The 25,327-nt window shown below is 43.3% G+C and overlaps 4 protein-coding genes across 6 annotated transcripts; 3 read left to right on the top strand and 1 right to left on the bottom strand.

Annotated features, from left to right (window-relative positions):
- Positions 1 to 1,035: 1,035 nt before the first annotated feature.
- Positions 1,036 to 2,121, top strand: LOC130209333 (snRNA-activating protein complex subunit 1-like). Its single transcript, XM_056438896.1, has one exon. The coding sequence runs from the start codon at positions 1,036 to 1,038 to the stop codon at positions 2,119 to 2,121; it is 1,086 nt and encodes a 361-aa protein (XP_056294871.1).
- Positions 2,122 to 2,745: 624 nt separating this feature from the next.
- On the top strand, positions 2,746 to 7,046 carry arl9 (ADP-ribosylation factor-like 9). 2 transcript variants are annotated; one of them, XM_056440261.1, is made up of 4 exons: positions 2,746 to 3,221; positions 4,214 to 4,361; positions 4,474 to 4,649; positions 5,919 to 7,046. In XM_056440261.1, the coding sequence occupies exons 1-4, from the start codon at positions 2,997 to 2,999 to the stop codon at positions 6,093 to 6,095; spliced, it is 726 nt and encodes a 241-aa protein (XP_056296236.1). In that variant the 5' UTR covers positions 2,746 to 2,996; the 3' UTR covers positions 6,096 to 7,046. The 2 variants fall into 2 exon arrangements, with proteins under 2 accessions (XP_056296236.1, XP_056296235.1); XM_056440260.1 differs by having other exon boundaries at positions 2,760 to 3,221; positions 4,199 to 4,361.
- A 65-nt stretch (positions 7,047 to 7,111) lies between these two features.
- On the top strand, positions 7,112 to 20,217 carry LOC130210230 (testicular haploid expressed gene protein-like). Of its 2 annotated transcripts, XM_056440259.1 has the most exons (9): positions 7,112 to 7,320; positions 7,433 to 7,463; positions 8,462 to 8,518; positions 8,811 to 8,945; positions 10,017 to 10,139; positions 12,130 to 12,271; positions 13,842 to 13,976; positions 14,454 to 14,683; positions 19,810 to 20,217. In XM_056440259.1, exons 1-8 carry the CDS (start codon positions 7,302 to 7,304, stop codon positions 14,661 to 14,663), a joined length of 852 nt encoding a protein of 283 aa, XP_056296234.1. In that variant the 5' UTR covers positions 7,112 to 7,301; the 3' UTR covers positions 14,664 to 14,683; positions 19,810 to 20,217. The 2 variants fall into 2 exon arrangements, with proteins under 2 accessions (XP_056296234.1, XP_056296233.1); XM_056440258.1 differs by lacking the exon at positions 19,810 to 20,217 and having other exon boundaries at positions 14,454 to 14,958.
- hopx (HOP homeobox) lies at positions 20,080 to 24,943 on the bottom strand. The gene is made up of 2 exons (XM_056440263.1): positions 24,558 to 24,943; positions 20,080 to 20,361 (listed from the first exon to the last, which is right to left on the bottom strand). Exons 1-2 carry the CDS (start codon positions 24,705 to 24,707, stop codon positions 20,284 to 20,286), a joined length of 228 nt encoding a protein of 75 aa, XP_056296238.1. The 5' UTR covers positions 24,708 to 24,943; the 3' UTR covers positions 20,080 to 20,283.
- Between the last annotated feature and the right edge of the window lie 384 nt (positions 24,944 to 25,327).

Raw genomic sequence — 25,327 nt, forward strand, 5'->3', positions numbered from 1 at the left:
TTAAATTTCACCCACTTTTTAAAACTTAAAACAATTTTTTTCATTTGGGCGAAGAGACCCCTAGTGGTCATTCAGTAGGTTGATTTATAATATTTATTGATCGCAATAACCTGTTAAATATAACGTGTTTACAGACTAAAGCAGTTTAAGTTAAACACTGACAGGCTAGTGTCTGGAGAATATGCAAGCTATAAATACACTACGATAAACCGTCACAGCAATGTTTGTTAATGTCTAATTCAGTGGTGCTTAATATGAACGAGTGATGCTATGAGACAAAACAATGGATTTCTGATTATCTTCAGCTCTTTTTTCCTAAATCTGTATAATATGAGTTCCCCACTATCTTTGGCAGATTATATTAAAAGAGATGAGTAAACTATTGATAAAGCACTTTGTACAGACAAGTCAGTGCTGGATAGGAGACACTTTTTTATTTATTTTAATTGGTTATTTGCTTGTATTTTTCGCATAAGGTTAATTAATCATAAATAGGTTTATTGTACCGCTTTAACACCGGAGTCGGAGGGTTTTAACTCCTGAAGAGGCAACAAGTGGCAGCAGCTGTGTGGCAGAACCAGACTTCACTAATTGAACCAACGGCTCGAATAGTATACGATTGGTCGAGTAGGATCACGTGAGATGACTACAACGCGTGTGATTGGTCGGTGTGTTTCCTGGTCCGTTGAACAAGAGCCGGCCAGAAAAGCTGTGTGACAATATAATCACTCTCCATCTATCGGTTTTCGGTCCAAAGACATCGGTGTCTGGTTCCGGACCCAGATCGCGGGCCGGCGGTAGGAGGTCGCCAGGTTTCTGTAACACACATTCTGTTTAACTTTGATTTAAGATGAGTTACAGTAGCTAATTAGCCAGTATCCCATAACTAACTAACTCAGTTGGGACGTATTTTTTCCAATTATTCCAACGCTACCTGAATGCACCCCTCACTCGCTTCTAAGTGAGGTCACACCTTAGCCTCACCTGTCTCTTGAACTTCACCGTCGACCCAGGCGGTTTTTTTCGGGGGTCGCGATGCCTCGCGCGCTGCCCATTTACTCCGACTTCTTCTTCGGTCCCCTGACGGAAGACGTGGAGGAACTCCTGGCCCGCTTCCAGCAGACCGAATCCGTCCGGTTCGAGGACTTCTCCGCCATCTGGCGCGAGATGGCCTTCTCGGACGTGTTCAGGGGCATGCCGAGCGTGTCGGAAATGAAGCGATTCTGCAGGGTGGCGCTCGCCACCGCCGCGCAGTTCATTCTGCCGCCGTACAGCTACCAGATTCGGGTGGGCGGCTTGTATCTGTTGTTCGCCTTGTACCACGCGCAGCTCGCCAGTCCGCGCGTGAAGATCAGGCTCGCGCTGAGGGACTGGGCCGTGGTCCAGAAGTTCCTCCGGGACTCCGCGGACTCTGGCCACCAAGACGTCGTTTACGTTTTCCACAAACTCGTCGCGGCCAAAGCCATCCACTACGCCGCCATGCCCCACTTCCTGTCCTTCAACAAGCAGAAGAAGAAGAAAGAAACGCAGCCCGTGTGCGCCGGGTTCCTCGGGAGGACCACCGCCGTCCTGGAGTTCTCCTCCGCGGACGTCCTGGATGAGGCCGCCAACATCCAGAGCCAGTACGAGAAGCTGAAGGAGGCCACGCCGGAGGTCAGCCGCGAGGTCACCGTCACCAACCGGGACTTCTCCGCCCGCCTGCGTGACGTCATGTCGGAGTTCCTCGCGTGGCAGCAGAGGACCTTCTCGCAGCAGGACGAGGCCGCGGAGGAGAAGCCGAGCGAGGCGGAATACTGCAGCGGGAGGGCCCAGCTGCTGTCCTCCATCAAGCAGAAGAGCTACGGCAACCTCCGGGAGGAGTCCAAGTCCGGTAGGCGACGGCAGGCCGACGCGGCGGTGGAGTCCTCCAGCTCGGGGGCCGAGCAGGTGCCGGAGGCCTCGGCGACCCCGCAGCGGCGGAGGCCCCCGTCGCTGAGGGCGCGGACCTGGAAGAGTCTCGGGGTGACGCCGGCGGAGCGCAAGCTCAAGAATTGGCTCCTGAGTGTCCCCGAGAAGCAAGACGGGTCGCCGGGGAGGAAGTACAAACGGACGACAGCATCCGAGTGGAGTGGAGGACTTTAGGATAACAGGAATACGTTTTCTTTTCGTGTTTATCTAGAACACGACCTTTTGCGTTTGAGTTGCACTTTTCATTCGTCATGCATCAGTTGTTTGTCTGGAATCCTTTATTTCCGTTAATAAATGTGTTTTCTTAATTTGTTCAGTCTTTTTGTTTCTTCTAAAAAAAAATGCTGTTTTGTGTTAGGATTTTAGTGTTTATGATATAAATTGTTTAGGAAGTATTTGAAGCATTTAACTGATAAGTATGTATTATAAATTAAATGTATTCAAAGCGGTACTCCGATCAGGGATTATTTACATCCTACATACGATTTGAGTTCATCTCATTAAAAAAAAATCAGCTTGTCTTAAAAAAATGCTGAAGGAAAAGTCAGAATATTTTTACAGGATTATTATTTATAAGGAATGATATGTACGGTGAGTAAGTGAAATCTGAGTCATATTCCATGTATGTGCACATACATGGCCAATAATGCTGATTATGATATTTTTAAATGCAAAACTAATGAGGTTTCTAGTAGTATAAAGTAGCACACCAATTAAATAATTGAGTAATACCTCTATTTTAGGCTACTTATGTATAGTCGTATGTAATTGATTTATTCCTCCATTTTAATAAATAGGGCTGGAGTTCATTACATGTCAATGCCGGAACATTGGCGACCTCAAGTGGTGAGATTTTGGAACTACATCAACAACAAAAAGCGGCGCACTTCTTCCCGGAAGTGGCGTTTGAAGAAGTTCCTCGCTTCCGGTCTGTCGGTTAATCCACTTGTTGAGGGGCAGAGGAGAACGAAGACGCAACAAATCTTCATTAAAAGTGTAACAATGGCGGCCACGGACGGATAAATAAAAAAAACGACGATTCGAGCACCATGTTGGGATTGAGAGAAGCTGGAGTCCTCGGAGCCTCCTTGGCTGTCGCGGGTGGAGTCGCCTATATCGTCTGGAACTACACCTCCTCCACCTCCTCCTCCTCCTCCTCCACCTCCTCCTCTGCGGGGAAGAAGCCTCAACAAGACGTGACGAGTGAACAACCCGTCGTCGTTCCCGCCGCTGCTCCGCCGGTTGTTGCTACGGAGCCAAAGAAACCGTCGGAGGTGAAATATAACCGACTTAAAGACGCTAACCGCCGGCGGACAGCCGTTGGTGTCGTAATAAGTACTTTAAACATGAACTTTTAAATTATTCGACATTAACAAATATACGTGGACGAAGGAAAGATAAAACGGAGCACATTTTTACTGCAATTTTTACTTAAATGAACATTCAGAGTTTTACAACGGTTACAATTAAAGGGAAGTTATCTGCGGGGAATTCTGGGTAATGTAGTATTTCACCAATTTGTTTCCAGCTATTTTTTTCTTCAATGCTCTGAAATGTGAGAAATATTCTTGCATTTATAAGACGTCACTTTTGTCTTTTTGGGGAATTATGATGGACATTTCTTACCGTTTTATTATTTTAATAGACTAACGTGAATAAATTAATCAGGAAACTCGATTTCAATGGTTCGTTTTTTTGCAGCTCTAATCATATATAAAACTAGAACGGGCACTCGGTAGAGCGCATACCTTCGCATATCACACGATTGGGCATTGAATTATGAACATGTTGGCATTAGTTGCATGCCAATTGGATAGAAATTTACTGGTAAAAAGAAGATTTTGACCTTTTCATGACCTTGACCTTTGACCCGATCGATCCCAAAATCTAATCAAATGGTCCCCGGATAATAACCAATCATCCCACCAAATTTCATACGATTCGGTTTAATACTTTTTGAGTTATGCGAGTAACACGCATACAAATAAATAAATACACGGCGATCAAAACATAACCTTCCGCATTTTCAATGTGAAGGTAATAAACCAAACTATGATATAAAAAAGAAAAGCATTAAATCATCACGTATTAGTGATGCACCTTAAACCAATAAACCACACGGTGGAAAAAATATTTGTGACTAATAATTTAAAAACAATTTAACATTTGAAGCATACATACAAACAAGTGTGCAAATTGCACATTGCATAAGGGCATATTTCTGATGCGTACTGGTCTGTGTGGGCCGCAGCATGCGGGGACCCAGGTGCTGGTTCTGGGTCTGGACGGAGCCGGTAAGACCAGCCTGCTGAACTGCTTCTCCACCGGGTGCCTGGAGCCGGACGTGCAGCCGACGGAGGGCTTCAACGCCGTCTCCATCAACCGGGAGAACCTGCACATCGACTTCCTAGAAAGTAGGTCTGATCTCAAAAGAGAAACTTTGCGTCAGTCGTGAGTTTGATGTCACAGCCGTTTGCCTGTCTGTCTGTCTGTCTGTCTGTCTGTCTGCCTGTCTGTGTCTGTCAGTTGGCGGTAAAGAGGAGCTCCGGCCGTACTGGCAGAAGTACATGTCCAGGGCCCTGCTGCTGGTGTTCGTGGTGGACTCCTCCAGCCCGGAGCTTTTCCCCATCGCCAAGAAGCATTTACACGAGCTGCTGGCGCCCGAGCCCGACCTGCCTTTAATGGTGCTGGCCAACAAACAGGTGAGCGTGACAGGGAACACACTCCACGCTGCTTTCAACAAGAGTCAAGTCAAGTCAAGAGCCGCTTCACCTCGTGAGGAAGCCTCAAAAGCTCGATGAACACATGGGCCGCAGCAGGATATATAGATTTAAGAACAGATTGTTATTTAGATTTCGTCGTTTGGTCTGAAAATGATGAAAAGACGTTCACAGTGACATCTTCAAATGTTGTGTCTGTCTTGTTCTGTCCGATCAAAACTCAGAAACCCAAATGTAGATTCATTTTCTGCTTTTAAGTTTCTTTCAAATGACAAATCTATTAATGGGATCCTCCTTTCAACACTGGTTGAGAATAGTTTCAGCTCAGAATCCAATGGACCAAATCTCGATTGTCGCATTAAATATCCAATTCAAAACGCATGATTGTCACCCTAAAACCGATTTAATATAATAATGAAGTTTATATTTATTTATATGTATTTATATTTATGTATTTGTTTATATTAATTAATTTATATATATATATATATTAATTTATATTAATTTATATATATACGTATATGTTTATATTAATTCATATATTCATTTCTCTCTCTCATATATATATATATATACTTATTTATTTATATTAATTAATATATATTTATTTATAGTGGGTAGTTGTTTGTGTTCCTGTTGTGAAAGCCGTCATGTGTTGATTAAAACTCAGTTTGGTTTAAAGGTTTATTTATGTTGCATCGGTTCTGCTTACGAAGGTTCTTATATTTAGACAACGTAAGATTTTCTTCTAAGTTAAGTCTTTTTTTTTATTTTTTAAATGGAGCAAAAGTAATTTGCACAAAGGACATTTTCTGACCATTTATTGATTTAAAAAGATAAAAAAGTGTCACCATTCCAGCTCTAACTGACATAATTAGTAAATCCTGTTTTGTTTCCGTGAAGTAACTTAAATTTAGTATGAAAACAGCTTATACCCGTAAAAAATACTTGATTACAGTAGTATTTATGTCCATCAGACCTTTTAGCTGCAGATAGATTTTAACACAAATTCAACATCGTAGTAAATCTGTAAATTAAATTTTTGGTTTGTTAAAATTTAAAATAAAATACTGTTTTTATTTGATCCAAGACAAAAAATTGCAAAGAAATGATCATTTAAATCATCCTAAAATACTTTCAGAAACACTTTCACTGAAGTTCAGACGCCGAAAACATTAAAACCCGGAGCGAGTATCCTCTGACCGCACGTTGATAATAAAACTAACTGATTCTTAAAACTCGTGTTTCCAGGACCTCCCGGGAAGCTGCGGCATCACCGACCTCCACGAGGCGCTGTCTCTGTCCGAGCTCGGCGACCGCCGGCTGCTCCTCATCGACACCTACGTGATTAAGGGCGAGGCGGCGCTCGGCTCCGGCGTCCAGGACGCCCGCGACCTGATCATCCAGATGGTTTGTGACGGCAAATAATTATTTTTGAAACACCGCGGCCGCTTCTCTGCAGACGACGCCTTGGGCTGAACCTTTAACTTATCTTAATGCGTTTGGTAGAGTTCGGGGCGATGACGCGTCGCTGACTTTTTTAGAATCTGTCGCTACATCGTTTATCAAAAGTAAAAGATTTGTTTTGTTAATTTAAGATGGAGGGGTCGTACACCAAAGATTTCTGCTCATCCAGTGAGTCTTATCCGAATGTTTTTAACGAGAATCCCAGTTTACATTTACTCAGGACGACGTCTGTGTGCGACGGGCTCAGTTCAATACCTCGGCATCAAGACTCGCGTTCATACAAAGTCCACAAATCAGGCTCCCCTCTGGCATCGTGATTTTCTAGGTATTTAAATGTCTGGACTGGGAATCATGATTTTCTGGATATTTAAATGTCTTTGGACAGTTCCCCGTTTCTGCCACTAGGGGGCGCGAACGTGTTAACTAAATATAAAATAATTGACACCGCAGCTATTTAATGTCTAAATGAACCGGTTGTTTAGTGAAGCAGTTAAAGTGTGATATTAAGGGCTGTTTTATTGATATCTAGTCACCGAACTTTATCGACCAAATAACTTCTGTTTTCTTTTTAGATTAGTTTTGCATTGAGAGGAAATTTACTTTAAAAACCTCTTCTTCTCTGGATGTGTTTTTTTTTGGATTAGCTTTTGTGTGTCTTGCTGCTTGTTCCTCATTATTTGATCTTAATGTGTTTAATTATGGTAAAATCTGCTTAATTAATCCCCGTCTCTTAACTCTGGGATGAAGGGGAACTACAGTGTTGTGTGAAAAGCCTTCATGTGTTACTACATTAGTCCAGGAATGTAAAAAGTACCGAAACCAGAACAAGTCCACGTCGCAGTATTGATCCGTCTGATTGTCTTGCATACTGTTTTTATTCCACACTTGAATAAATCGTTTCCACTAAATCGATTTGGAGTGACTTTTTATTTGAGAAATCTGATCCACCCCAAAAAATACATCCGCCGACCTCCACCGCGGACCTCCACGTATCACTTTCTTTTTCAACGGACGGGTCTCGAGACGAGGAGACGAGACGGCTCGAGGCTGCATGCTCCGGTTTCAAGGAGTCCTCGTGGGGTGGGATGTCGGTTGCTAAGGACTCCGGGCTCCGTAGCAACAGTGTGACACCAGCGAGACGACGCGTCCAGCCTGCAGCACGTTGAGATGCCGTCTAGAAAACGAGGTGCGTTTTACTGTGTCAACACGGACTATATTATTTAATATTATTTTGTATTTGTTTTTCTCATATTTCGAGTCTTTTTTCTTTTTGAGCTTTTGTTTATTTATTTTTCCAGATATTCAGCCAAGATTCGGTCCATCAAACAGGTGCAGTAACTGTTTTTTTATGAATTTTTTCCCCAAATCTTAAAGTTTGTTGTAAAAAAGAAATGACTACTTTTAAAAATACCAATTTTTTTAATTCAATTTTTTTGCTGATTATTTACATTTTCACAACTCATCACTCGTATAATAGACACTTATCGTTAGCCAAAAGTAATGCATAAAACTAAATAATGAGTTGGCAGCCACATATATATATATAAATATTCATATTTAATGTTCTATATTCCATTCATATAATTGATTCATGTGTCTCTTACCTCTTAGTCTTCGAGCTGCTGTAAATTAATGTGAATTTCCTCCGAGATTGATCTTATTTCTGTCTTTGTTTTGATCCTCTGGTCCAAAGTATTTCAACCTCGCTTTTCAATATCATCTCTAATTTCCTTAATTTATGACATTGAAATAGTTGTTGAGGTACTTTTCTAACCTCTTAGTCTCGTTTTTTGTCTAATTTTCTTCTCTATTGTCTTGTTTTCGCCGATTGTCGGTGTCCATAACTAAAATATGTCCTAATAGAAGTTATATTTGTTAAAATTACTACGCATTAATATGTACTTAAAATGTCTGGTGATGCCGACATTGTAACATGATATAAAGAGTATATTATGTTCATATAGTGCTTGTAAATAATAAATGCAGGGTGTTAAAGCAAGTTGTTACCTATATTTAATAAATATATATATATTTCCATGTTCATAAATCTCCTTGAGGCCCAAATATGTAAACTTTTCTCCTTCAGCCGGCCCTGAAAAAAGTTTGACTCGCAGATAAAAAAGGTTTCTGACTTTGGTTCGCGGCCACATTGAGGCTCAAGGTTCACAGAGAGACAGAAGTTCTTGAATGTCACATCTCTGCCAGAAAGAAGTGAAAGATGACATGCCCCGCCCCCTCCTGGGCCCAAAGCCCCCCGGTTCCTCTCATTTGGAGCCGATTGTGTTTTTTGAGTTCTGGATCGTGTGTTTCGTGTTTTTTCTCGGCAGAGTTTTGGAGTTGGCGCAGCACAAAACCTCAAAATCGGTCTGGGCCACAACTCCCTGGTGAGTAGCTGAGTCCAACCACATTCCTCCTCTGGACTCGACACAAGAAGCCGCGTACGTCCATTATTGTTGTTTTTATTATTCCCGGTTCTCCTCGGCCTGTAAACGTCTTCGGCGTTCCAGCTGTCGGCGTCACACGGAAATGTTCCGGCTCTGCGGTCGGCGCTCTCCTCCTCGTAATTAGAGTCCGGTGCCCGGCACGCTTTGACCTCGTGAAGCGGAACAACGACGACTCGCGTATTCTGTTTCATTTGTCGTCTCCTCCCGTGTAAAAACCTTTCCCCCCGCTCAGTGGGAAGCTGACGTGGGGCGACCAGGAGCCCATGTGGCCCGTCTCCGCCTCGGCGCTCGCAGCCCGTCCGAGTGCCAGAATCCAGAACCTGGCCTGCAGCAAAAGAGACTTCTCTGCAAGGGAGGACCACCGGAGGTAACCGTAACCCCCCCCCCCCACCAACATTATTGATGACTCATGTGGGGGGGGGGGTTGTTTGTGTTCATCTCGGGGCCTTTTTTTATACTGCGCCGCGTCGACATATTTGAAACTGTAATGATGCCTTTTTGGCCCGGAGCTGGTTCAGGAAACGCAAAACTGCAATCGACCGGCGGCGAGATCAAAGCCCCGATGGCTTTTATTTGGTTGTTCAGTAGCGTGCAGCGTAACTCAATCGGAAGCCCACACAGGAAGTGCAGCTCCCAGAACAAATACTTCTCATTTACTGTCAGCGGCGATGACGATGACCTTTCCCCTGCTGGTTCGATCCAGAGCAGCAAAGAAACAAACGGCTGAATACACAGTTTCTTTATGCCGGCTTTTAAATGGATTTAGTTGAGTTCTTAATCCAGATTGCAGTGATTATGACGACTGTTCTGTGACGCTGCTGCTCCTCCATGTAATCACATCCCTCTGCAGTCTCCTCCGTTTTTTTAGTTAATTTCTAATCCGATTAAATGATAAATATCCCAATGGTGCAGCTGCTGCTAGGTACACTCAACATGACGCTGGAAACCGCTGAGAATCTCAATTCTGGGTTTAATCTGCAGATTAATTCATCTTTTAGTCTGGAAACCGGTTCTCGAAGACGCCGCCGGACGTCTTCAAACGGTTTTATTCACGCTTCTCTGAACAAATCATAGAACTCTTGCAGGCTGACTGCAAAGACTCAAAGATTTAATGAGTAATTATTGCTTTCTTTTTCTTTTTCATGAGATCTTTTGCCATAAGAACTACGCAGAATATCACCAGCCTTGTCTTTTTTTTTACATTTGATGACTCGCTCCATAAATCCTGAACATGACCTGTGTAAATGTCAACGATTGACCCGGCTCCACTTAGTGAAAGACATTTAAATGTTTTTTGTGGGTACAGATGATTTTCCACATCAGCGCTGACACTCATCCATTGTTCTGTGTCCTCCTCCTCCTCCTTCCTTCTGTCTCAAGACATTCTTTTGTCCCAGCGTAAATAGGTTGCAGTAATGGCCTCTCCATTTTCCTGCAGGAAGGAGGAGGAAGCGAGCTCCTCCAGGAAGACCCCGCGTCCTTCCTCCGAGGCGTCCCGGTACGAGCGCATTGTGCGCTTGTCGACACCCAGAAGCCGGAGCTGCAGCGCCCAAGAAGCCGGGTAAAAGCCTCCATTAGACGCCGGTGAAGTGAGGACGAGTGGGGCTGAACACACTCGGGGGGCAAAGCAGTGCTTCAGGTTATTTAGGAGCCCGTCAGCTGAGCCGCGTCCTACATAATTCAGTAGCTATCGGTAACGCCGGTGCTTCCTCTTCCTCCTTTGACAGTTGTGTTGAGCTCAGATGTTCCCTTGTTTTAAACACACTTTCTCACCAGCCGTTGTCGCTGGAAAAATTTGTAATTTGTCCGAATGCACATATGAATTTAAAACCCCAAGATAATTAAAGAAAATCAATATTTATGTTACGCTAAATAAAGTCAATAATCATTCTTGGGACTTATTGATAACATTCAGCACAACAGTAACACCGTGTACCGGTAACACCGTGTACCGGTAACACCGTGTACCGGTAACACCGTGTACCAGTAACATTGTGTACCGGTAAAACTGTGTACCAGTAACACCGTGTACCGGTAACACTGTGTACCGGTAACACTGTGTACCGTGTACCAGTAACATTGTGTACCGGTAAAACTGTGTACCGGTAACACCATGTACCGGTACCACAGCGTACCGTGTACCGGTAACGCAGCGTCTGTCCTGTGAAGGAAAAACATTCTAAAGCTAGAACCACGAGTAGACGTTGCTTGTTTTAAAAGGTGAAGTTCAACAATTTAAAAGTTATTCATCATGCAAATAATGCACAACTGTGAGGCTGCTCTGGTTTACTGTAAATGGAGTACCGGTGTGCATGTATAGAATATCTTTGGACCGTTAACTTAATCCCGCAGAACGAGGACCCTGAAGGCGTCGCCGAGATGAGCGTTGTGTGTTAATCTGAAAAGAAAAGAAACCAAAGTCTAGAATTGAATCTCTGCAGAATATTGCGTATCCTATAGTTAAATACGAGACGCAGCGGCTCCGGTCCAACAGCAACGTGGCCGTCAGCCTGTGGGAGAGCCGGCAGACAATGGAGCTCATTGTCCAGAGTCCAGGTCTTTTTATAAACCCGGAGCATCGTGGGCACCAAGAGATTTATTCAGGTTTACGCTCTGCATGCAATACACTTAGTACTTTAGATAGCAGATAAAACGGGGATTGATTATTATTTTTATTTTTAATGCCCTGCACACCATCTGCTGAAACTTAATTCTCTCATCTTGTTGCTCCAAAAGAACAACACAAAAAAAGTGTAATAAATATATAAATGTCTTCTCAAATTAAACACCATGAAAAAGATTGCTGGAAGTATGTTATTGGTTGCTAATAATTTTTCAGTATTTATAAGACGAGTGTTTACTAATGTCCCTTTCTGTATTATGTTTACAGTGTAATAATATTCTTAAATACAGAAGTACCAGCCTGAAGGTAATATAGTGTTAACACTTTAGATTGGATTTAGATTATGGATATGTTAAGAGTACCAAAACAATAAAAAAATACCCAGAAAATATTATTATATACACAAAATTAACATCCTTAAGTATTTCATGTCCTAAATAATTAGGTATATAGTTTATTAAGAGACCTGGAGATATTTGCGAAATGTCATTATTTTTAAATAAAATGATATCGTAGAAAATAATTTAATTTGTTATAATCTTGTTTTTCCTAAATACAGAACCTGTTGGCGCTGAGCTGCACAGCAGTGTGTTGAAATGTTTTGGTATGTTTTGCTTTTATCCTGTAGATCGTGGAGCAGAGACGGAGACGTAAGAAAGATGTTCTAAAATACTCTAAACATGAGGTCCGCTCACTGGAGCTTTCCTCTGAGCTTTGTCCTCTTGAAGGATGGGATTTGAAAGTTAAAGCGTTTCTTTACGTTGAGGATATTTACCTCCGATGCAAATAATCTAGAAACACGAGATGTTCACAATAAAGATGCAAAAAGTCAAAAGAGAAAAAAAGACCTTGTGTTTTGAACAAATGAAGCTTGTAAATAACTACTTGACTTTTCCTTGACTCCTTGACGTCTCTCTGGTCCCGACAGGCCTCTTCACGGGCCTCGCTGTGATAACAACTGTCCCATCTGGCACGTCGACCCCAGAGCGACGGCCGCCGTGGTCACGGCGCGGCTGCTGCAGCTCGCCATCCCCAAAGCCCACCACCCGGACTTCCGGAGCAACCGAGAGGTGACATCCAGTGGCGGCTGGTGATTTTTTTTGGTGGGGGCGCAGTTTAAATAGCACTCAACAATGAGAAGAAAAGAGGTTTTGAGTAGAATATTGTAAAAAACAAAGCTTTATTTCAAGAACACAGCGTGCTCAACACGGTCCAATAACAACTATCAACACACTGTGACTTTGGGCATGAGAGGTTCAGAGCAGCTTTAAGGAACATTGGGTTGGGTTTCAGAGGTTTACAGAATAAAAGAGTTTCACCCTCACATGAAAGAGGTTCAGAGCAGAATAGAGTCAGAAAGAGATCACATGTTACATTGGGTGACAGAGCAGACCCACTACTGTAAAGACAAGTAGCCTCCTCTCTTTAAAGTGGGCAAACGTCTCAATAACTCTAATAAGACAGGGTTAGCTCCATGCTGTTAGCTCGTTAGCTTCATGCTGTTAGCTCGTTAGCTCCATGCTGTTAGCTAGATAACTGCGGCAAGATTCGTGCTTTCCACTTGTCTGCAGCTCTTTAGATCCCTCCCCCCGTTGTAGTCCAGAGAGTTTCAGTCCCAGGACTTTGGAACAACAGACAGGGGAAACTAAACAGCGCATTACTCACTGAGCCTCCAGCTAACCAGCTCCGTTAGCTACCTGCTCGCGTAGCTCCGCTGAGGGAACGCCGGTCTCTGATCTGCCGAATAGTCCAATCACGTGAAATAATAAAACGATGTCATTGGCCAGGGCGCACATTTTTGCGACCCAAGATTCACGTTTCATCCGCCAATGAGAAGCCATCCTTACTGAAACGACCGTGAAATGTTGTATCGATGCCGTACACACACGTTAGACCAGCGCCTCGAAATGGGGAGGGGCTTCTCTCCGTGATAATGGCGATATATTATATTTTTTCACATTAACTTAAGTGGTTGTTGACAGGCTGACGGTCTCCCACACACATTTAGCGCGTCAACACGGTATATTTACTATTTAAATGATTTGGCATATAATGTTTTTTGACAGGATGTATTTATTTATTTTTTCTTCTTTTTTTTCATCTAAAAATGTTAAGAGGGGCGGCGCCCTAGCGCCCCCTATGGACGAACCGCCACTGGTGACATCCCCAAGCTCTCACTCACTGAAACCCGGCGGTCGATGGCTAGGGGTCGATCCCGAGGGGTCGATGGCTAGGAGTCGATCCCGAGGGGGCGATGGCTAGAGGTCGATGGCGAGGAGTCGATGGCGAGCGGTCGATGGCTAGGGGTCGATGGCGGCCCACGAGCCGCGCCAATTTGTGTTACCGCTAAATTAAACTTTTCTAGTTTAATCAATGAGGAATGTTTAGTTCAAATATTTGATTCACAAGAACATTTTGGCAATACCGCCATGATGTTTTATTCTTGGTTATTTAATTTGCCGGATTTGCCGAAAACTAACATTCTTCTCTAATTATTTGAAGCATATAAACTTTCACATTGTGTGATCTATGATCTTATACCCTAGTTTTACCCTCCGGGGATCACAAAAGGTTTATTGAGGAATGATGACCGTCTGAAATGAAAAACCAGATTTCCAGCCGGCGCTTTATGCTCCGCAGAATGTGGCGTCCGTCGTTTCCTTCGCTTCCAAGACGGCGCAGGTCTCCCAGCGTCTGGTCCGGCTGTCGCTGCCCCGGCTGAAGCGGAGCGGCGTCTGCCACGAGCTCGGACGCCCGGCGGAACCGATCTGGACCGTGAGAGATCCTTCTTTTTTAATATTTATTGGTGCCGTTTAGTTCGCAAACCGGAGAAGGAGTCCGACTCCACCGGTCTGTCGAGTCCTTGTGGAGAAAACTCCAAAAATGGCTGCCTGCCTGACATCACAGTCGATTTTTAAATGAGTTCCAGCCGTTGGAAGCGGAGTTGTTTTCAAGTAGTTCTTGCAATTAATTGTGGAATTTTCCGATCGTTGTCTTCGGCCAAACGACCGCTTCCACGCCGCCGCCAGATGTTTTTCCCGTCCTCGTGATCGTGAGGGTTTTGATCGTCTGGTTCTGATTCCGATGAATGAAACGCTTCCAGAAAAAAATGTGTCAAGACAAAAGATCATTTTTGCTTGTGTGCAACGTGCTTCACATCTTTTAAGACGTGTTTGGGCGCCAGTTTTTTTCCCTTTTTTCCTTCTTGAATTGCTTTCGGGACTAAAACTATGAACTCAATGTCTAAACCAGGTTTCGAAGGCGGCGCTGAGAGCCACGGCGAGCGCTCGCCTTGAAACGTTGGCGACGCCAAAGCCTCTTTCCGAGGACTACGTCCCCTCACGGGATCCAGAGTGGCGCCGGACCAAGGTGGTCCCCCAACGGGACCCAGAGTGGAGCCGGACCAAGGTGGTCCCCCAACGGGACCCAGGGTGGAGCCGGACCAAGGTCCCGTCCTCCTGAACTGAATATTATTATAAACTGTAAGCAATTGTTTTTTTTGTTCAAACATTTGTAGAAAACTAAAACCCAAAGATTATAAAAGTATTTAATGTGTTTAAATTCCAAACTCAATTCGAGACATCTGGAGCGGAAGCGAGCGCCGCTGCTGCGTCTGTTTACTTGCAGTTCTGTTTCCATGTGTATAAAAGATTTGGAGACTAGACTTCATGACATATTGCTTTATATCTCAGACCTTGAGAATAAATCAGAGCAGAGAAGATGAATAATGTCGGGAATAAAAGCACGTATGAAGGGAGCCGCAGTTTCTTTTAAAGCTGGCTTTTGCGTTTCTATCACAACCATGTGTGTTCTCTCACACAGACGCCGTTGGGTCACTGACCTTTTATTCTGTAGGTATTTTAGCCTTTAAAGAATGAGCTTTCCTCCGAGGCGACACCGTTTTTACCACTTCCTCTCTGATTTGGGACAGATGTGCGTCTGTCATGAGCATTTTCCTTTTTCCCCCTCCATTACATATTTGTTTCGTCTTTCTGTGAGACGTTGTTACCGCAGATGTTCAGAAGCTCCTTCAGGTGTCGCCGGGTGCCCCGCCTCGGTTTGGAAGTCCACCGAGATCCCGTTTCCACTTTGTGTAAGCGAGCGTTAGCGTAGGAATCGAGTCCCGGTCGGTGTGTTCAGGCCGTCGGAACCGCCGTGGGCTTCAGACATCAAAGGAGATCGAACCCATGTGCCGCCGGGAGGCTAATCCCAGATTAGCCTGCCGCGATCGCGACCTGGGACCACAAGGCAGTGAGGAGGAGGCGGTGGGGAGAAAAAAAAAGAAATCTTAGTTTTAGCCGAACAATTATTTGTTAAAGGTGGAGCGACACCAACTTTTGTCATCTTGCAGGTCAACTGGCGGTTCTGTTTACGAGGAGTTTGTCTCGGAGCTTTAGATCCACAAGCTGATGTCTCACGCGGTGTTACTACACGGCACACGGTATTACTACACGGCACACGGTATTACTACACGGTACACAGTGTTACTACACGGTAATACTCCACAGCGTTACTGGTACATGTTGTTATTACACGGTACACGGTGTTACTACACGGTGATACTACAGTGTTACTACACGGTGTTTCTGGTCCACGGTGTTACTACACGGTGATACACGGTGTAACTACACGGTGTTTCTGGTCCACGGTTTTACTACACGGTGTTACTACACGGTGTTACTACACGGTACATGGTGTTACTACACGGTACACGGTGTAACTACACGGTGTTTCTGGTACACGGTGTTACTACACGGTGTTACTACACGGTACACGGTGTAACTACACGGTGTTTCTGGTACACGGTGTTACTACACGGTGTTACTACACGGTGTTACTACACGGTACATGGTGTTACTATACAGTGTTTCTGGTACACGGTGTTACACGGTACATGGTGTTACTACACGGTACACGGTGTAACTACACGGTGTTTCTGGTACACGGTGTTACTACACGGTGTTACTACACGGTGTTACTACACGGTACATGGTGTTACTACACGGTACACGGTGTTACTACACGGTACACGGTGTAACTATACAGTGTTTCTGGTACACGGTGTTACTACACGGTACATGGTGTTACTACACGGTACACGGTGTAACTATACAGTGTTTCTGGTACACGGTGTTACTACACGGTGTTACTACACGGTACACGGTGTTACTACACGGTACATGGTGTTACTACACGGTACACGGTGTAACTACACGGTGTTTCTGGTACACAGTGTTACTACACGGTGTTACTAAACGGTACATGGTGTAACTATACAGTGTTTCTGGTACACGGTGTTACTACACGGTACACGGTGTTTCTGGTACACGGTGTTACTACACGGTGATACTACAGTGTTACTACAGGGTTACAGTGTCGTATGTGACAAGCCATGTGAAAATCCCTCCTTTCCCCCCACGTGGCCCTCAAGCCACATGCAGGCTCTCTGAACTCGAACCCCTCAGAGCAACACAAAGTCAGGCGGCCCCAGAGTGCCGCGGGGCCGAGCCTGGCGGCTCCTAAAGGGCAGATTCCTCACCGCTCCGCAGAGTCCGCCTAGCAACAGACAAAACCGCACCGATTCAGATTCTACACACGCTCTGATCGCCGTTCATGGTCGACACCGCCGGACACTCGGGGTCCATAGGGGGCCCACCGGGTGCCCGAGTGTTCTATGACTTTAAATATTACAGGCTATATATATCAAGACATTGTGCGTTTCCTGGAAATTTAATAGAAACTATAGTTTGTTTCTTCCATTATAATCTAATAGTTATATTATCTCATAATACAAAGTAAGAAGTATTTGTAGTGTAAGAAGTAACATCAGTGAAAAATAGAATAAGAAGAGTAAAGTGAACCTAAAGAATGTAAATGCACCTAAAATAGAAAAGGTGAATAACAACACAAGGGTAAACTTATATAAGTATATAATAAGTAATAGTAACAACTAAACCAGTGGTCACCAACCTTTTTGAGCCCAAGATCCCTGACCTCCGCCTTCATGACCGGCAAGATCTACCTATTGAGGCGTTGAGAGAAAACGACGGTCCAGACTGGACTTATGACTTTTTATTTAGCCTAATTGTCATTTTGGTCCAGCGTTCAAATTGATGTGACCAGGAACACAGAATTTAAGTGTAATATAACAAGTAAGATATTTGTTCACCGCACACAATATGAACAAGAATAAACACATTTGCAATGAGCAGCTGGATGAACTACCAATATAAATGTTGTATTTATTTACATTTCGTTGCCTCTGTACCTGGACTCTAGCAATGACAATAAATTGAATCCAATCCAATTACAACACAACACTGACAACATGATCAGTCAATGCAACTCATGTAAGTTCAGCTCTGTGATCACAATGCCATCAAGCCATGTGACTCCAGTCAGTGTGATGGATGTGACTGAACTCTGTCTGTGAGCTTGTAGTTAGTTCATAATCACAGACAGCCAGTCTGAGGCCGTCTGTCAGCTGTCTGTCAGTATTCCAGCTCCTGGTCTTTGATTTGGTGATTTTCTCAACTCCACTGACGAGTTTTTCGGGGCAAATTTGGTATTCATGAAAGTTTTCTTATCTGGGACTGGTTCTGAATTCAGACCGTTGGTGAATACATTCACATCAACTCAACAGACGTCCTCAGATTTAAATAATTATCATAATAATAAATATGAGAATCACCATTTGTGACTCCTGCATCTGTCCCTTTTCAAATAATAGAATAAATGCAATTGCAATCACTTTCAAGTAAACCAGATTGCTCTATCAGACAAGAAAAAAAAGTTCAATGTTGAGCTTTTGTTTTGAAGGACGACAGCAGAAAAGCCGAACTCACCGAGGTAAAACCTGGCAAGTCGCCAAGAATCTCGGCAGTCGCGCATGCGCAGGCGTAACCTGTTAATGCCTTAACCTAAACATTTACACGAAGGTACAGGCATTTCAACATTTATTTATTGATGACTTAGTTTTATGTCTTTGTACTTTGAGCTTTTGTAATATGTGAAGTTATCAATAAAGGTGTTTCTGCATTTCCCCTGCGCCCCACCTGCAGTGGTACGTTCCCCTCTTTCAGGAGCACAGCTGACAACACGGCTGTGTAAGCGAACCCGTTTTCAGGCGTTCATGAATCAGGCGGAGATGTTTTCTGACGTCGATCTTCCAGTCGGGAAGAAAACATTTCAGAAGACACTTCAGAAAATGTTCCAAAACAAGGAACAATGTGTTTCTGAATTTATTTTAATTTTATTTTGGAGATCGACACGGAACGTCTCCGAGATCGACCGGTCGATCGCGATCGACGGGTTGGCGACCACTGAACTAAACTATATAAACTAAACTAGAAGAGTCATATTTTAGGTAATCCAGTGAACCCTAAAATGTCACATGTCGACTAAATCCAATATTAGCATAAATGAGTCTTTATTTTAACGTTGTCCACCGTGGTAAAATAAAACAAGTACATACAGTACCACAGTATGAATAGAGCTTTTCCTTTGGCTCCAGAGCTTGAAAAAAGACAAATAATGACATTTCTTTTTTTCGTTCCTAAACTTTGCAGACCGTTAAAATAAACGAGTTTCCTCGAGACGAGAATCACCTGGTGGAAGAACTTTTCAGATCGTGGGTTTTATTCCATGAACCTGGACAACATCACGATACTTTAAACACTGAAGATCACACGTTTAAGAATTTAGGAATTTCAAACTAATTAATTTTGATTTATAAGCAAAGTGGGAAAACGGCAAGCTTCGGGATATAAAGTGTGTGTGTGTGGTTGGGTGTGTGTGTGTGCGTGTGCAAGTGCAATATAACATGCTTGTTAACGTGTTCGTCACAGCAGCCGATGACACACAGACGACGTTGACCTATACCTGTTGGGTCGGTGTTGGTTTCTGTTGAGCAATCTCAGTGTTCACTCCAGTAACCAGAAACCTCACCCCTCTCTCTCTCTCTCTGTTGACATCTCATCTGTCCTGTAAAATGAGAACTTGTCTCCGTTCCTCCGGCTCCACCTTTTCAGTCTGATTTCAGGACATTTTCGCTCCTTTACAGCACAGTACTTCTACTTTTAATATGTATATGGTTGATTTTTGGTCAGTTAGCCCTAAACCTTGCCTCCGTTTATTTCACCTCGAAAAGAACAATGGCCTTTATTTCAAAGCATTATTTTGAGCTCTTACGTAATTCTAGAAACCGGCCTGTGTTTTCTCCTCTTTGATGGATTTTTGGCAGCTCAAGAAAGAAGTAAAGCCTTCTTTGTTTTTGAAGGACTGAAAAAACAGACTTTTTATATGAAATATGGAAAAACTCCTCTGGCTATATATATATATATATATATATCTTTATATAAAAAAGATTTTTATTTAATATATATATATAAATTTATATTTATTTTAAAGAATATATTTTAAAAAACATTTAAAAATATATATTTATATATATTTAACCTAATCTTAATTGGTTTTGACAGTAAGAAAAATATAGAATACTTTGAACTCAAACATCCTCTTTAACAGAGCGATCATGAGGGGAAAGAAAGGGGCCATGAAATGACATCACCTGTCATTTGTCCTCCTCCTCCTCCCTCAACAACTGGAGGAGTTCCCGCCCGTGTCCCTGGGTGTAGCTGCGTAGCGGCAGCTGACTCCAGCAGCGTCCATTGAAATCCGTCCTCACATCTTTTATCGTCCCGTGAGCAGCGCCGCTCCCCGCCGACAGACGCGTGTAAACAAAAGCCTGAACAACAAAAGCCTGAACCACAAAAGCAACACACTCCTCCTCTTCCTCCTCCTCCTCCTCCACCGTGTAGACCTCGGGCCTCCTCTGTGAATCTGGACCCCGGACGCACCGAAGCACACGCGAGTCGCCTTTAACTTAGAATAACATGTTTATTTTCTTGGAGACATGGCGGCTATAGAGCAACAACACACAAACGCCTTCTTCACATTCCTCACGGCAAGGGAACACAGCTTCAGATAGACAAGAGAGAACGACACGTGGAGAGGGGGAAGGGAGGAGGAGGAGGTGGGGTCAGTTAGTCCAGGAGGAACCTCGGCCAGCACACACAGCGTCTCAGTCCAACACTGATCCCAGTTCAGCCGGAAGGCCCTCCTCCCTCCTCCACTGCTGGTTACGCAGGTTGAACCATTTCTGGAAAACACAAAAATAAAACAATGAAAATCAAACCCACGGGGAGGTGAAGGAGGAGGAGGCAGAGAGCGATGAGGTTTTAGAGAAGTTCTTTGAATGTTTTGTTCATATGAGCATTTACACGTTAATGTGCCTACAAGTGGGAAAAGATCAAATTTAGCCTGTTAATGTATCTAAACTTTGGAAAGTTAACATGATAATATCCAGAATATGAAACAACTGTGTGTGTGACCCAGAGGTCAAGTTGTTGAAGGGAAACCACACAAAAAAACTGTTTCCATCCAACTTTGAACACACACACACACACACACACACACACACACACACATAGCTGTGCTGCGGTTCGTGTAGTCAAGGGATTCACAACAACGCTGATGACATCATCATCGCGTCCAACGCCATGGAGGAAAGCGGTGGGATTCGGTCCGGCGGCCCGAGACCCTGACAGAAACGTTGAAAAAAATATATATAATTTGTACATTTTGTCCATAAAACACACGAGACGGGACGCGGCTTTTCACCCGCGTTTCGGTGATTTGTATTTTAACGCAGCTCCGTTTTATGAGGCAGTCGACATGTTTTGGGGTTAAAGTTCCTGAATGAAGTTCAGGAGCTTTTGTACTTTTTCTCATGGTTCAGAAGCTGGTCGAAGGTCTTGTGAAAACATTCCACGCGTACTGCTTCCAGAAGGGAAATCGGGTCGAGGAGCTCTTTGTAAAAACACTTTTTAAGACTTTCTCTCTTTACCGACGGAGCTCCTCGTAAACGCTCCGGGGGGGGGCGGCGGCCGGGCGCGCCCCCTCGGCCAATGGAAGCTTTGTTCAAACAACAACAACAACAACAACGTCAGCTGGAAATGAACTCGGGGTCCTTTTGAAGAGAGGCCAGACCCCCCCAACCACCCCCCTCAGGGTGCCCCGGCGCCTCCCACCTTTTGTGTGTACGATGAATGGGAACAGTCACCAACACCGGACGAGGAGTTAAGGACTCACAGAAGTTTATTTATTTAAGTTTATTGGACATTTTTCACTGAAGCAGGATTTTTTTTTTTTTTTAAACCTGTTTTATATTTCTTTTATTTTTTGTTTGTTTTAAGTAAACGATGTCAAAGCACAGACCGTGTATGAGAAGTTGTCGTCGTGATGCAAATATTTGTAAATTTATTTGTGTTTTATGGGAAAGTATTTCTTTAAACTTTGCTTCTTTTGGGCTGCAAACAAATTAAAAATATAAAACTTGTTTTTATATTTCTTTTATTCGTGTGTGGATATGAGAAGTGGGCGGGGTCGTTGGGTTTGTGGACCTCGAGGCCCGGCGCCATTTAAAAAAAAATATTTGTGAAGACCCGTGTTTTTTAGAAAAGTAGTTCTTTAAACTTAAAAATATATATATAAAACTTGTGTTTTTATATTTCTTTTATTTATATTTCTTTTTTAAAGTAAAGGGTTCACGTGGGTGGATATGAGAAGTGGGCGGGGTCGTTGGGTTTGTGGACCTCGAGGCCCGGCGCCATGTTTTTTTTATTGATTTTCGAAGTCTCGAGTTGAAACTTCCTTTGATGGAAACTACTTCTTTAAACTTTGATTCTTTGGGGCTGCGCACAGATCAATGGAGACTTTTGCACATTGTTTTTCTCTCGCGGTCGTTCCCACGCCTTTAACGAAGATCCGTCGTGGACGCGATGTGAACGGAAGGCTTGGAGAGCGAGGAGCGGCGGGGCGACGCCTTCTCGCCCGACGCCTCCGACGCGCCTCAGGAATCCGGAGGAACCGGTTTTCACCAACTATAAAAAAAACATTTCACACGCTTCACGTTGTTGACTCGAGGCGTCTCGCCCCTCGTGATCTCATCCTGGAGAACGCCGACACGTGAGATCCTAAAAAAAAAAACGTTGGCCGAGGCTTCGGGAACACGAGCGCCCGGCGGACGTTTGCCTCCGATGGCACTATTTACATGGAGGAGGTTATTTTTTTATAACCACTAAAATAATCACTCCTCAAAAAAGCTTTTTGGGGATGGAGACGTGAAAGCGTCCGCCGGAGGAACACTACTGAAGGAGCACGCCGCATTATCGGCGCTCTGAAGCTTCACATCTGGCTTCTGACGCGACTTCACAGTCAGACATTCCTCAGATAGAGGGATGGGGGGGTGTTTACACGCGGGCGGGCGAGAGAGAGAGAGATTAAATACCGAAGTAATAATGTGATTTTACCATGTTGTTATTTAAATGGATTTTCTGTGCTGAGTGAATGATGTGTTTTTGTTTCTAAGCTCTAGAGCTGCAGGTATTAATATTTATTATTAATGTATCTTATTTAAATAGTTGACGGACAGACAGTTTAATTTCTCTTAAAGTTTCTCGCTTGGGAAAATGTTTCTGCTTTTGTACGATTAAAACACGACATTGGATGACATTGCCTCGAGGAACATTTTTATTGACGTTAATATATATATTTATAAATATACTGTGTATATAAATGAATATATAAATATATATATAAATAAATATATATATAAATATATAAATAAATATATTTACACTCCTGTATAGAAGAAAATATTCGGCAGTTCTAAAAAAGTTGATTGATAAATAATTGTGACGTTTTAAGCCCAAATAAACTTTAACGTGTTCCTCGTGTCCTTTAAGGAAAAGTTTGACGTGATATTAAATCAACTAACCGCTCGTTTTAGTTCAGTTAATTAGTGGGTTTTAAAATATTTGTTTTAAATGCCAAATGACTCATTTCCAAAACACCCAGAAGCACAATATTTAAAGTGGTGATTTTGTGTAATAATTTGCAGTGGAACTCGATTCAAATCACGTCTTGAAATGTTGACTAAAGTGTATAAATGTCTTAAGTCGAGGAAAGTCTTCATCATCGGGTCAACATATTGTTCCTGAGGTCACGTTTTTGATTTGTTTGACAATTAAAACTCTAACTTAAGCTGAAACAACAACAATCGTCCTGAAATCGATTAGTTTGGTCTGGAAAACGTCCCAAAAAAGTGTAAACGTCCCTCACTCAGCCCTAAAAGGCCAAATCGATGTCTTCAGATTGTTTTGAGCGACCAAAACTCAAATATATCCAGTTCCCCGCCACATGAAGACAAGCGGTGCATCAGATCCTCCTCTCAGCGACTGAGGAGACCGTGAGGAGGACCGCCGGGTCCTCAGCAGCAGGACCCTGGACCCCGACGTCACTTCCGGAGCTTCGTTTCATCAGACTGTGACGCTTCGGCACCGAGCCGCCCCATTGGCCGGCTGCTCGCGCGGTTAACGTCTCGCACGCACGGAGGTACACACGTCCCACGCAGCTCGTGCATTACTTCCCCATGGAGGTCAAAGGTCACCCGACTGAGATAGTGACGCCGAGGTCCTCGTAAACCACCGGGTTGTGACACCACGGGGACAAAGTCACACGCCGGTGGTGAGATGCAAAGCGCTCCGGGTAAACACGGCGCTCTGCGCTGGTTGTTGCTGCTCTATTTTTCATAATTACTTTCGCAAATGACTCAGAACATGATTTTAGATTAAATGCTTACGAGACGTAAATGAGACGAACTGACAGGCCACATGGGGAACGTGTCACTTGTTATTTCAGTGCACATACATCTATACGGAAATAAACTATATTGAAATATATAAATCCCTGAAAGGAAACTGCAGATTATTCTAAAAAAAACAATGGCCCCTAAAAAAATAAATAAAAGTGATTCCATAAGAAATCAAAGACAAATTAATCTTACTTTACAGCATTAGTACTACAGACTTTTTGCTCCAAAATATATATATGTATACATATGTATATAGTCTACATATATATATACATATATACATATGTATAGACATATATATATATATTATATATCTATATATACATAAATATATAGATACATATATATAAATATACATATAAATAAATATATATATACATATATATACATGTATATATACATAAATATATATATACATATATAAATAAATATATCTATATACTTATATATATAAATATACATATATAAATATATATATACATATATGAATATGTGTATATATATCCATATATATACACATATATATATATAAATATACAAATATATATATATATACATATATAATATATATATATACAAATATATACACATATATATATAAATAAATATATAAAGCATACAGGAGGGCGCGTGCCCCTCACCTGCGTGTCCTCCTCCGACAGCCCGCTCTCCGCGGCGATCAGCATGAGCGTCATGCCCTCCGGGTGCCGGGTGGTCTTCTTGAAGCTGTCCTCCAGGACCTTGACCTGCTCCTCGGACAGATCCAAGCCCTCCGCGGACTGAGAAGACATAATAACTTCGGTATGTTCCTCCTCTTCCTCCTCTTCTTCTTCTTGTTCTTCTTCTCTCTTCTTCGGTTCCAACTTTTCAGCCCTGGAGCTCCGGGGAGCGAGGCGCGCGCGCGCGGCTGGACGCGGGGATGGAGAGACTTCGGCGGCGGCGGCTCGGCGGGAAGTGTCGCGGATGAAGTGGAGGCAGCGCGCGTGTATGAGTGTGTGTATGAGTGTGTGTGTATGAGTGTGTGCGTGTGTGTATATATGTGTGTGTGGAGGTTTTTACGACTGTCAACAGCGGTGCGTCATGAGGCCGTTCCCCTCCGCAGAGTCCTCCCCCAAAACGTCCCAGCGCGCGCTTAAAGGGATATTATGGGATAGTATATGTTATACATTATGATATGTAACTTCGCTCTGATTGGACAATCCCGGTTCAGGGTTTCTAACATTAAATTAAACACACAGTTCACTAATATCTGTGTTTTTGAGCATTGATTGCAGCTCGTTTCATAATAATATTTTAAAAAATCTTTAACAAAAAACCTCCACTTAGTCCAAAGTAGCTGCAGGAAACCAGTCCAACCTGGCAACCCTGTGCGCATGCTTGGTTAGGTTGATGACTTGCCCATCCCTCTAAA

This window comes from Pseudoliparis swirei, chromosome 19 (genome assembly GCF_029220125.1).
Source record: "Pseudoliparis swirei isolate HS2019 ecotype Mariana Trench chromosome 19, NWPU_hadal_v1, whole genome shotgun sequence".
Lineage (NCBI taxonomy): Eukaryota > Metazoa > Chordata > Actinopteri > Perciformes > Liparidae > Pseudoliparis > Pseudoliparis swirei.

Coding starts and splice junctions, on each gene's coding strand:
- LOC130209333 (XM_056438896.1), top strand. CDS start 1,036: ATGCCTCGCGCGCTGCCCATTTACTCCGACTTCTTCTTCGGTCCCCTG.
- arl9 (XM_056440260.1), top strand. CDS start 2,997: ATGTTGGGATTGAGAGAAGCTGGAGTCCTCGGAGCCTCCTTGGCTGTC. Junction 3,222..4,198: donor AGCCAAAGAAACCGTCGGAG/GTGAAATATAAC, acceptor TGTGGGCCGCAG/CATGCGGGGACCCAGGTGCT. Junction 4,650..5,918: donor TGGTGCTGGCCAACAAACAG/GTGAGCGTGACA, acceptor TCGTGTTTCCAG/GACCTCCCGGGAAGCTGCGG.
- LOC130210230 (XM_056440259.1), top strand. Junction 7,464..8,461: donor AGATTCGGTCCATCAAACAG/GTGCAGTAACTG, acceptor TTTTCTCGGCAG/AGTTTTGGAGTTGGCGCAGC. Junction 13,977..14,453: donor CGGCGGAACCGATCTGGACC/GTGAGAGATCCT, acceptor TGTCTAAACCAG/GTTTCGAAGGCGGCGCTGAG.
- hopx (XM_056440263.1), bottom strand. CDS start 24,707: ATGTCTTCTCAGTCCGCGGAGGGCTTGGATCTGTCCGAGGAGCAGGTC. Junction 20,362..24,557: donor TGTCGGAGGAGGACACGCAG/GTGAGGGGCACG, acceptor TGTGTTTTCCAG/AAATGGTTCAACCTGCGTAA.